General features: G+C 38.5%; 1 protein-coding gene across 1 annotated transcript in view; it reads right to left on the minus strand.

Moving 5' to 3' along the window:
• The window catches only part of LOC124270564 (multiple epidermal growth factor-like domains protein 11), a 39,029-nt gene extending 26,563 nt beyond the window's left edge, over window positions 1-12,466 (minus strand). Inside the window, exons 1-6 of the mRNA XM_046705579.1 lie at window positions 12,226-12,466; window positions 5,946-6,065; window positions 3,459-3,704; window positions 3,075-3,251; window positions 2,710-2,847; window positions 1,838-1,972 (exon numbers count right to left, since the gene is read on the minus strand). Of these exons, the coding sequence (XP_046561535.1) occupies window positions 1,838-1,972; window positions 2,710-2,847; window positions 3,075-3,231 (430 nt within the window). The 5' untranslated portion in view covers window positions 3,232-3,251; window positions 3,459-3,704; window positions 5,946-6,065; window positions 12,226-12,466. The remainder of the gene's footprint in view (window positions 1-1,837; window positions 1,973-2,709; window positions 2,848-3,074; window positions 3,252-3,458; window positions 3,705-5,945; window positions 6,066-12,225) is intronic.
• Window positions 12,467-13,386: the final 920 nt, after the last annotated feature.

Genomic DNA, 13,386 nt, shown 5'->3' on the forward strand with positions numbered 1-13,386 from the left:
TCCATCACAAGGGATAGCTATTTCAAAGTAAACACTACGAAGGATCTTTTTAATAATGTTAGTTCTCATTTAATTATTACATTTTTAAAAGAATTAGATTTGTTAAGTGATTTGTAAATAGATACTTATTTTATAATTGGTAATTTAAATTAGTAACTGAGATTGTTAGTGGCTGTACCCTCAAAGGGGGTTGAAGTAGCGTAAAATTATTGTCCTCCTGAGAGGGTACGTAAGTCCCAAAACTTTCAAAGTAAAGTATAAATTATCACATTTTAAACGTAGTATTTTTGTTATTGTAACTGTTTGCTAAATTTTCCTATAATCGCCAGCGGATGAAGAGATGGTGTTAATCCAGCTAGGATCCATGCAGGTAGCAAAAGTAATGTAAGTCCCCATGGCTCCTAGTATGGTGATCTACCTTCAGTTGGTGGCGATCTATAGCCCGTTTTTATATTGTGTTGTCCCCTATAGTGAAAATGTTTTAGATTCAATTACTAGTTTTACATATATATCTGTGATACTCTAGTTGCTTTACTGTCCTTTGTCGGCAGGTTTTATGATCTTTATATATATTAATTCAATGTCAAGTGTTCTCGTCACGATATGGCTGAAATATTGGCGATGTGACGTTAAATAATAACTCACTCACTCACCCATTCAGCCGGATGTTAATTTAGATATGGCAAGACTGAAGAAAGCTGTTACAAATACCTTATTGTACCAACAAGCATTCTTAGAAATTAAAGATAAATACTCCTCTTACCAAAGCCTTTACACGGATAAGGTATCAGCAGCCGCTGATGAAGACACCCTTTCCCTCAGATTAACTGATGGAAGTTATGTTTTTACTGCTGAATCTATGGTAGTTATATTAGCATTACAATTTATTGAAACATCAAAAGACAGCAATTTCATTATTTATTCAGATAGTTTTTCCTGTTTACAGGCAATCAAAAACCGTAAACATAATCACCCGTTTTTAGACAAAAGTTTAAGTCACAATCTTGACATATCTATGACTGGGAAGGTTATCGTGTTTTGTTAGCTTCCAAGCCACTCTGGTATACGAGGTAACTCTATAGCAGATTCCGTAGCTAACAAAGCCAAGACTCACTTCCCTTTTACTGACCTCAAACCTGCTATTCGACAATATGTAACAGATCAGTGGCAGTAGAGTTGGAATGATCAAGCTTCATTCTATAAAACCCAATATTGGACGGAATCCATTGAATGGACTATTCGTCAAGATTAGGTTGTGATTCGGCGATTTCGTATAGGACATAGTTACTATACACATTCCTTTTTATAGAAAGGAGAAGATCAGCCATTTTCATCCTTTGCCATAAACCGATTACTGTCAAGCACATTTTGCTTGAATATGTTGACTTTTCCCTTATTAGACAACGTTTTTATGACGATGTTCCTACTTTATGTGAACTTTTAAAAAATGTTTCTAACCACTTGATTTTAGCATATTTAAAAGAAATCAAACTGTATGAAAAAAATATAGGTTTTTATTTCAGAGATCAGTTTTTACCTTTGAATGTGATACTTGACTGATATTGTAGTGATTTTCAACATCACTTATTATTTTCAGTGTATTGTAAGGTGAATCACATTTCCTCGCCGCGAATACCTGCAACATTGCTGGTGCGGCCTTAAGGAATATTCACTCACTCACTCCCGATGTGAAGTTACATTTTAAGTCACAAATATTTAATATGGAAAGGGTTCTGTTCTGCCTATACTTACATAAAGACATATTTAAATACTTGTGACACTATTCAGGGAGCATGCATAAAACAAAACAATCCTCGAGAAACGAAAATGTACCCACGTTGAATACAGTTGTCTGTTTGCCACCCTGCAGCACAACCTTCAGGACAGATGCCTGTAGTCTTGTTACAATAATCAGGATTGAGGCAGTTTCCACACTTGGAGGTACAATTTCCATAGTAACCGTCTGGACACTCTGTACGTGAGGTTAAAGAATCAGTAAGTTATTCAAAAATAGCATTTTCGGACACATATTACATCATATCATTAAGGATAATATGATAAACGTATCCTAGAGACATTAGGGATACTCTAAAGAAGATATGTTGGTATCAAACACCTTGCACGTACGGCAAGCGTTCCGAAGAACGAATTCCATTTGGCGTAAGTTATTGATAATGTCGTTAAATATCATTGATGCTTGGCAAGAAATATTATGGTCTACATTCCAGTCTTCTAGGTACAAACACCTGTTTCGATTTTAACAAAATGATCCAGGATTAAGGTCGAGTTTATCAGCGTAATGAGAGTATCGTGTAGTGTTCACTTAATTTGTTCTATAACGCCGCAATTAAGCAGTATTACAGCTATTTGGTGGCGGTCTGTTTCAGATAATCCAGTGATACACAGCAAGAGCATGTGGGAGTATCGTGTAGTGTTTGCTTTATTTGTTATGTAACGCCGCGCTAAGCAGTATTCCAGCTATTTGGTGGTGGTCTGTATCAGACAATCTAGTGATACACAGCATAAGCATCGATCTACGCAATTGGGAAACGATGACATGCGTCAACCAAGTCAGTGAACCTGACCACCCGATCGCGTTAGACCAATTGCTGAAGACCAATTCTAACCCGGATCTCAACGGGTCTGTTTCTGGCAACAAACAATGTCAATATTTCTGCATTCCGTCCATTGGGAGGTTCAGACTTGTACCTGTTTGGCAGTCTGGACCCATGTATCCTGGAGCACATCCACTCAGACACTGCCCAGTGATCTTGTCGCATATTTCTGTGTTTAGTGAACAGTGACACTGTTTTTCACAGTCCTCACCAAACCAGCCGTCACTGCAAACTGAAAACGAACATGAAAAGAATACATAACCAACTTTCATAAATGATGAACAAAAATGTGGAAACAGTTCATTCCAGTCTACCAGCTAAAACAAACAACACAATGAGGAAAAATAACTGCAAGCCTATCTGTAGTTGATTAGGCAGCTTGTGACCTAACTGAATAACTTTTTATAACAACGTAAGAATAAATTAAAATGTTCAGCTAACAGGTGTACGTTTACCTACCAAATATCTGCACCTCGCACAATGTGAGATAATTGCTGTTCTCTATAGTGAGGTTGTTTCCTGTCAGTGCTTGTTGACATTTGACATCAGCTACAGTTGGCGGATGATTATTCCTTGACCACTGGAAGCAAAGCTGTCCACCAACATATATCTGCATACCATTGTTTCGGGCTTTGTCTGCATATTAAAGGGAAAATCTGCTGTAAAGGTTAAATCGAAGACGAAAAATTGGAACTTGATTTAGATGATAATGATGACCAAACATACATACACTGACAACAGTTCCGCACTTCAAGAACTATACATCAACGATGCATTCTATTTTGTTAAGAAATTACAACAACAAAAAAAGATAAAAATAAAATATTATATTTTGCTACTCACACTTGCTACGTAGATACAGCTTGACGTGTTGTATCTTGTCTGTGTTTGAATTGTTCAGGTACACAGTCCAAGTTTGGTCTCCAGCTAATGTATGTGTACATGTGAATGGTCTACTATAGAAGTCTGTGGTAGCTCTGCCATCCACGCCATACTTAGCCTCGAAAACCTGATGTGTATTCCCTGTTCTGGTGCTGTTTTCACTGTAGGTACTGCTCTGTGTGGCACTTCTTCTCAATGCAATATTCTCTGAGGAACGGAAAATCACGTTTACCACCTTACACGTAACACAGCAGTCGAAATGATGACATTAGACTGATTGTGATAACATTTTGACTGTATGTGCTACTCTGGCGGACCTCTTCCTAATGCAATATTCTCTGAGGAACGGAAAATCACGTTTATCACTTTACCCATAACACAGCAGTCGAAGTGATGACATTAGATTGATTGTGATAACAGTTTCCTTGTACGGATGACATTACATGCAGTGCCATCTACTTAGTGCAGTGTTGTTGAGAATGGAACAACACAGGTTCCCCGACACCTACCTCTTCTAGACAACAGTGCCTGTGTCACAGAGAATTTCTTTTTTCTCCAAGTTGAGTGCATAATAGTACGTAAGTTCCAAAACTATCAAAGTAAAATATATATTTACCCCAGTTTAAACGTAGTATTTTTGGTATTTTAACTGTTGGCTACATTTTCCAACAATCGCCAGCGGCTGAAGGGATGGTGTAAATCCAAAGAAGGTAGCAAAAGTAATGTAAGTCCCCATGGGTCCTAGTATGGCGATCTACCTTCAGTTGTTGGCGATCTATAGCCCGTGTTTTATACTGTATTGTCTTCTAAATAATTGGAATGTTTTATCTTTGCTCGCTAGTTTTATATTCATATCTGTGATTCTGTAGTATTTTTACTGTCCATCGTCAACAGGTTTTAATCTTCCAAATGTTTTTACTTTTTTATTGTATAAATTGTTTTCGTCACGGTATGGCTGATATATTACCGATGTGACGTTAAATATCAGTGAGTGAGTTAATATTTAACGTCACATCAGCAATATCTCAGCCATATCGAGTTAAATATCAACTCACTCACTCACTGAGTGCATAATGGACAAGGATGAACGGAATGTCATTATCTGGATTCTGACAGTTTTGTAGTTGAGGCTCCCGGTGATATAAAATATATCAACTACCAAAAGGATTTGATGATTGGCGCTTCTGTACGTTGGTCTCAAACCATCATCAGGGGTGAGTTGCCTTTGACAGAGTAGGTAACACTGATGTCTGTGCTAACGTTCCCTATTCCGGTATTCTAACTCAGGAGCTCATGCATTATACCGAAATGTTTCAGCTAAATATACAGTTCGTTAAGTCGACCACTAATACCATAAATACCCGAGAAATAAGTCCATAGTATAAGTCAAACCTGCTACAATGTGCAAATCATATCTACATCTAAAACATCTTCTATTCGTGGATAAGCTTGGCTATACATATGTGATACCATATATCAAAGTAATCTATGATGTCCGTGAATAAGAAATTGCCGTATGAAAACCGATTGAGAATCAAGATGGTGATCTGTACCGATACTCGGACTGCCGTGGGAGAGGAAGGCACACAATAGGCACTGTACCGTGACGAGGCTTGATTTACAACTCGATAACAGAGACCATTCCAGAGGTCATGGAGCGTACTTATTATCTTCCCATAATATGATTCAAAATTGACCTACCGTGCTTATTATCTTTGCTTTGCTTTTTTTCTAAATTGTGAAAGCAATTACAAGAGATTGTCAAGACACTTCAAATGTATTTCTTTATCTTGTGAATAGCCGCTTTGTCCAATATTCTATGAGTAATAGGCTGCAGCAGCTGGATTCTGTAGAGATGATACCTACTTTTGGGGTGTGGTACAATGGTGATTACAAAGTATATATGTTGTCAAGAAATATCTATATTTTTTGTAAATTTGATCTTGCCGAAAGTAGGTTATAATTACATCAGTGCATAGTTTACAAAGCAATGTTTTGAATCTATCTGAGGGTAATATACTTTTGTTGTTGTTTTGTGTTGTTATTGTTGTTGTTGTTTAACGAAGCACTCTGCATTATTGAATTAAAATGATGGTTTGTAAATAATCGACTTGGAAAAATACAATCCAGTGAATAACATGAGCGTCTATCTTCTCAGTTTGGATACCATGACATGTGTCAACCATGTCAACGAGCCTGACCACCCTCTTATGACAAACATAGGTTGCCGCAGCACAATTCTAACCTGGATCAGCACGGTTGAGGGTAATATAGGACACACCGCGGGGCTACGTCATCATAAGATGAGTTTTTGTATCTAGGAACACTTCAAAGAGACATCAATCAATGTTCAATGCAGAAAACACTTTAGAACATGCTTTCGACTGTGATTTCTGAAACCTAATCCGTACCTAGTCACTTTGCAAAATGCAAACGCCATATACTCACGTCTTTGGCAGTAGGAACCGAACCAACCTTCCTGACATTTGTCTGGATCGTCGACCTGGCTACAGGGAGTAGAGGGGAACACGGCACAGGCAGCTGCAGTGGTGCAGTGACATCCGGCATCTAAAAGTAGTTTGAAAGTGAACATGATGTGTGGGTTTTTTTAAAATGCAAGTATATTTGCTTGTACATATCGCATTTTGTAGAGGTATGTTCATTTAGATGACATTATGAAAAAAGTCGAAAAGTACCACATGCAATATAGTATGTGTGTGTGTGTGTGAGTTTAGTTTTACGCCGCACTCAGCAATATTCCAGCTATATGGCGGCGGTCTGTAAATAATCGAGTCTGGACCAGACAATCCAGTGATCAACAGCATGAGCATCGATCTGCGCAATTGGGAACCGATGACATTTGTCAACCAAGTCAGCGAAACTGACCACCCGATTAGTCGCCTCTTACGACAAGATAGTCGCCTTGTTATGGCAAGCACATGGGTTGCTGAAGACCTATTCTACCCCGGATCTTCACGGGTCGCAATATAGTATGACACAGGTATTTGAATTACCTCTAGTGCTTACCTGTGAGCGTCTCACTTATGGAGAACAACAGCACCCCAGTCAATAACCATGGCATTGTGTATCGGGTCTGTTCCTAAGGGATGGAACCTGCAACCAAAAAAGGACACTGGCATTCATTCTGCCCATTGCTTACCTTCAGGGATAGAAGACGTTTACAGTTCAACGGTCTTCACTGATCTGCCCAATCAAAACAATTGTTTTAATATGAATAAAATTGATACCACTTCGTTTCTCGTTCTCACAAAACCAACATGTCTGAAGGTATTATATGATGATTGTCCAACACAAGAGGGATGCAAGATAACATTGACATGAGTGAGTTAAGATTTATAGTCACAGCGGCAATATGTACAAATTCATAATAAACGCCATTACATTATGAAAACCTGTCGACCAAGGCCAGTAAAATAACTGGATTATCACAGATAAAGAATTAACACCAGCGTGTATCTGTAAAACTAAACAAATTTTATGGACAATACAGCATAAAAAACGGGCTGGAGATCACCAGCAATACTAGGGACCCATGAGGACTTTCAGTACCTCTGCTACCTGCATGGACCCTAGCTGGATTTACACCATCCCTTCAGGCACTGGTGACTGGAGACAAGTATAGCCATAAATTAGAATCACGCATAATCTACGATTAAAATTGTGGTAAGAGGAAATATACTTTAAGTGTTTCGGGACTTACGTACCCTCTCAGGGGGACAATATTTTTACAATACTTTAACCCCCTTTGAGGATACAGCCACTACCAATCTCGGTTATGAATTTACTCTTATGTTAGGAAATTGATAAAACTGAGAAACATTGAACTGTAAACTGCAATTGGTGGATCCTGAGATCATGAGAACACGGCATTTGCAATGTCTTTAACACTGGCCTGACGAGACTAAAGTGGGGATCAAGGAACACTTTCACAATTCAATAGTTGTAATGCCCACCATAAACAAGGAGAACACTAATGCATAGCCGAATATTTTTGCACATTTCTAATCATTGGTTCCTGGTTGTTTTGATTGTCAATGTACAAATTATCAATGTATAAAATTGCCAATAGTCCTGTGCCAGAAGGCGGTGACTTGTAAGCCTGTCTGGTGATGTTAAACTCCGACTTTCTTTCTCCGCCGAACTGATCTGGCACTAAATCGGTAGACAAATACAGCCTTCCGTGTCTTATTCCCTTGAGAATAAGACCCATGTATCCTGTATATCCGTTGCTAATTTGACACTGAAATTGCTGACACTCCGTGGTGGGGGGAGAGAAGAGGTGCCAAATCATGTCCTTTCATCATGGATCCAGAACAATCTGCTTCATCTCGTAATGAAAAGAAGTTAAGTTTAGAGGATGTAGATCCCTTTTAGTTGATTCCTTCAACCAGTGATTCCTGGGTTTCTCGTAACTGAGGCTACCGATTTCCTTCTACTTAAACTCATCTCAGCTGCTATTGCAAAGCTGTCTCTGGAATTTAAGAAGAAGTCAAGAATGATACTGGTCTCCGTAATGGCTCGTGTTCTGATAGCAATCTCTCAATCTGTTGTCAAGAATCAAGACATTTTCCAATATTGAGGTTGCTGTGTCTGTGCACAGAACGAGACAGAGCACGTTGTCTCTCTGATATGCCAGAAAAGGACATTGCTGCAGAGCTGGAATATCATGTTGTTTCAGCAGTAAAACGATTCACCATTAAAAGAGGAAGTCGTTATGAAAACACACAGGTATATACTGGCGTTTGGTCGTTCCTCTCTTCCAACGTCTTAACATCAGAGTGGATATGTATGTCCCCAATCAACACCGATGTTACAAAAGTCAACATTTCGGTCACGGATCACAATCTTGCCATAACTCTATGGTATGACATCGTTGTAGTGAACGCCATGACTGTATTGACTGCAAAAAAGGACCACAAGTGCACAAATTGTGATGGTGCACACCCTGCCTCATTCAGATCTGTGCTGAAATGAGAATCTGCAATAATGAAACTCAAATGTAAACACAATATTTCATATCAACAACTCCGGTACCTACTCTACAGCAACATCCTCCATTTCTTGTCAGACTGACTTGGCATAGGTAAAATCAGCAAAACCTGCTCCTTCAGCTTCAGCCCGCCAACCTACTTTCCAAATCACTTACTCTACGTAAGGATCTCAGAAAGAAATTCAGACTGATAAAAAATGTGAAATGTCTCCTTGACAACCAGCTGTTGATAATTCAACAAGAAAGAATGGGAAAGGAGTACTAGAGACAAACCGCCTACTGTCCCTGCACCATCAGAGGTCCCTTTACAAAATGCATTTGGACCTCTAGATATGTAGGTTACCCTGCTATGACAGTAAAGTGATTATCACCCCTTTTCTCCTGATGGAGATATTATCTATTTTGGAATGGAGTATTATACACAGTCCTGACTCGCTTGATACCAATCAATTGTAGCTTGTCGCATTTCTCCACACAATGCGCTGCACAGCCCACAGTTATGCAATACCCTGTCTCTACAGCGATACATGTATAAGCTACTAGGAAGTAAATTCATTGACGAGCCTACGGACGTACACTTCCTATGTCATGACACTCAGTATAACGTTATGTCTGCAGAACATGTGATTGTCACGATGCATAGTTTCCTTCTTGGTATGATTTCATACATGAAACATGCAAGTCCAATGAACGCATTAAAGATTTTCGAAGTTTTGTCGTGCTCTGTTTTTCACATAAAGGGGACGGGGCAATTAATTCATGCAGGCCAAGCATACTATATACATGTATCTACTTTGAAATAAAAATTAATAATAAATAAAGAATAATAAAAAATATTCCATGCAAGTCCAGACTACTCTGGTAAGTTCAGATTCATTCATTATTTGGTGTGGTATTATATGAAGAGAATAGTGATCCTTTGTTTGCCATCAAGGTATGTTGAGGAAAGGGATGTTTGGTCTGATATCACCTTGGGTGGCGATGAAAGGGTCAGTGTATACTCTTCAAAAAAGAGAGGAACCTGAAATTTCAATTTGGATAGGAAGTATAAGCGTTACCAATCTTTTAAAGATAGACATCTTGTGAACGCACCGCCATTTTTCTTGATCACCACCCTAGACACAACGCATGGGATGCATGTGCACAATGCAGTAGCCCCATACTTGTCGATGAATCACTGTAGACCATTCAGTTTAACAATCATCTTGCATCACACAGTTGTTAGTGTTTTTTTCTTGCCGGTTTTTTTTTGGTTTAAAAAGGTGAAAATCGTACACATGCAAATTTCACATCATACACCAATCATATTTCAAGAGCAACTTGTCCCTGGTATTGTGATCTACCTTCAGTTGTTGGCGACCCATAGCCTGTTTTTATATTGCATTGTCTTCGTAAATAAAATAGTTTTAGATTTACATGCTAGTTTTAGACACCACCTGTGATACTCTAGAGCGACTATTGTACAAACAACTATGGTCATAAGGTAGTGCAAGTGGTGATGCACTCTCTAAACATTCATTATTATCCTATAAACATTGATTGACTCCGATTATATCTCCCATTTTTTTAAATCGTAAATTTAAAATGAAGTTTTCCTTCATTTTTAAGAGTATATATGTTAACGATCGAGATAATTGGAGGTTTCACATCTACTTTCACAAATGGCTACTCTGATGTGAACAATGAATGAATCACTAAACACGTTCACCACCAATTCTCAAAGGGAATGCTCAATCATCATTTTCTGATGTCGTTTTGATTTGTATTTGTTTAGCAGACGAATGAACACGAATAAAAGTCAAGTACGCATCCAGTACTACCAAGTAAACAGAGTATAATTCGTAGAAATCAACTGATAGAAGTCGTATTTCGTGAAGCTTGTATCAATTATGTTAACACCCCATAGATTTTTAGACATATTGATATTATTAACACTAAACGTATGATATTTCGATCTCTTAAGAAAACTACAACATATCTTTCCACTCAGTTTTGTACTCACTCCTCAAAGCATGGTAACGTAGACTTGCAATGAATCAAGTAATACCTTCATAACTATCACATGTTCCGGTAACTGTAACATTTTATTTGTTGCTAATCTAGTAGCAATAATGACTTCTATATATGGTAAGTTGTTGTAAAATCAGTCTATTTGAGGACGATTATTACGTTCAATGAATTAGTTTGTAAGGTAACGTAGATTACAGCTTTGTTACGTAGAATACAAAATATCATTGTTAAATTCTGACAGAATGGACAAAACTCGTGCAGAGATCCAGCGGGATTAGGAACAAGGGAATAAGGAGAAAGAAGGAATAAATGTTATTCATGTGAGCAAGTGTGTTTGGTGCAAATCTGTAATCTACGTTACAAAAACATTAATATCAATAATGTTACCTTTCATAAATGCAGTTGTATTGTCAGTGAAGTTCAGGATATTACCTCTCAGATGTCGATTCTTTTTGTCGCCTTCTTTTGCGTAAGGAACTACGTTTAACAGGATAACATAAAGTTATATTTTCAAGAGCTTTGACTTGATCAAGTGTATTGTTATAATGGAGAAGATGTTACATATAATCTTGTTTTCATAAAGAAACTCAACTTTGGGATTAACGACTGCATTTTGTGAATGATGTCCCCCTTCAATGTGTTTTACAGCCATCATTGAGAACAGTTAGGCAGATTACAACGACCGTGTAGGGTGGTGTTGCATGAGATGTGATGGAATTTTTACAAGCTCCCCTTGAGTGCTACAATTTCTGATTTTCGTTCGTGACACTTTCTTCAATAGAACAGCAACAACAAGTGACAGAAACATTGTCTGTATTTTTTACGATTTGTGTCTTTCAAATTGGGTATTCTCTGTGAGAATTGGTGTCACTGTTTAGTGACACTCTTCATAAAAACGGCACACAAAGTCCGTGGGACCCGTAAAAATCAGATTGAATTGATCTTCAGCGACCCATGCTTGTCGTAAGAGACGACTAACGGGATCACGTGGTCAGGCTCGCTGGCGTGTTTGACGCATGTCCCAGTTGCGTAGATCGATGCTCATGCTGCTGATCATTGAATTGTCTGGTCCAGACTCAATTATTAGCCTAGTGGTTAAAGCGTTCGCTCGCCACGCCGAAGACCTGGGTTCGATGTCCCACATGGGCACAATGTGTGAAGCCCATATCTAGTGTTAACCGATGTGATATTGCGGGAATTTGCTAAAAGCGGCGTTCAACTAAACTCACTCACTCACTCAATACAGTGACAGTAATGTAGATACAGAGTCTTTGAACGGCATTTAGGTAACGATCATGTTGATGTTTCGGAAGCGTGACTGTTACACGCCCGTGACTTCTCGACACGGACGATAGCAAAACAGTACCGTCATTAGCTATATTTTGATATGTTGGAAGCAATGATTTACTAAATGTACACAAATGTGTCCATGTATATTACAAGAAAGGTCTACACATGACATGAACGAACATCCACAAATGCCTCTCCACATCAACACAATTCGCCGAGCATTGCAACCTACAATAGACAAGGGTCAACATGTCACGGGCCCACTCACAACATACAGTAACCCAAACGTCGGACTCTTTGTAAAGTCGTAGCACATCTGCCTTCGGAAATAACGGTATCTATCCCACATGTGCAACCTATTTATCAAGACTACAATGTGAAAGGTATGGTATGCTATAGAACCCCATGGATACTCACCCGTGTCGTCCCAGATAGGGAAATTACAAACACAACCAGGAAGAAAACTGTAGCGAGACGATCACATGTTCTCCTCATCCAGCACTCTCAGTTTGTGTTGACTGTGTTAAAGTCGATATTACATCCTTGATTGTAGGTTACCTCGTGTATGGAATTAAATTATCTATGTGTCTCCAGCTGATCAAGCATTGCATTGTTATTCTGAATACTGGGGCCAACTTATGACGGAACACACATACTGTTTTATACTCCTAGGTTTGGGGGTTATCCAGGGACTGACACAGTTTATGTTTTGTCAGATATCTGTCTGTTCAAGCCCATTTTGTGTGATATTGAGTTTATTGAGGGATGATCATTTATTGTCGGAGCGGGATACGAGGCAGGTTAGTCTATATGTAACTGAGCCTAAATAGTGTATTTGACGACCGTTTGTAACGTTAGCTTGAGGTCGACACATTGACATTTGCCGTCTCGTTTTTCTCGTTATTTCAGAGATTTATTATGAACACATGAACTGGCGCATTTATACATCCTATAACTACAGGTTCAAACTGTACTTTCAAGTAAGACCTTTTAAGAAAATGTGCACAGTAAAAGGTAGTTATATGGTTAAGTTTATTGAAAGAATAAACAGTAGTCAGTGCATAATGTATGACTACTGACGTGTTCCAAGGTTTTTATGTGATAATGTACCCAACAATATGGCTGCCAGTAGTCAGTAAACACAGGACGAATCCTGATTATTGCGTCGTCTCACTAATCTACTGTTCGGTGTTTAAGATAACAGACAATGTCAAAAAGGGTCAAAGTACGCGTTCATCAAATACGCGAAAACACTGTAAACCAATATGTCCTGATTAATGTACCCTGTCCCTATCAAAGACAACAAAGATAGGTTTAACAAACAACCTTTCAATACCAGAACAGACAAGTGCTGGTTGCTTTGTTGTGTTTTGTTGACATTTGCCATTTCCTTAGTTTTTTAAGGTCGTAAGGTTGTGTTGCAAACTTTTCACTTTCTTCTACAAACTGTCTGCAGACGAAACCATATCCCAATCCAATGTTTGTTCGTGTGTTGTTGTTTGTTGCCTCTTGAAGACTAACCCGGATCTTCACGGGTTCCATATTAAATAAAGAAGTTCACTGAATATAACAATACAA

This window comes from Haliotis rubra, unplaced genomic scaffold (genome assembly GCF_003918875.1).
Source record: "Haliotis rubra isolate DU_JTF1 unplaced genomic scaffold, ASM391887v1 Scf1528, whole genome shotgun sequence".
NCBI lineage: Eukaryota > Metazoa > Mollusca > Gastropoda > Lepetellida > Haliotidae > Haliotis > Haliotis rubra.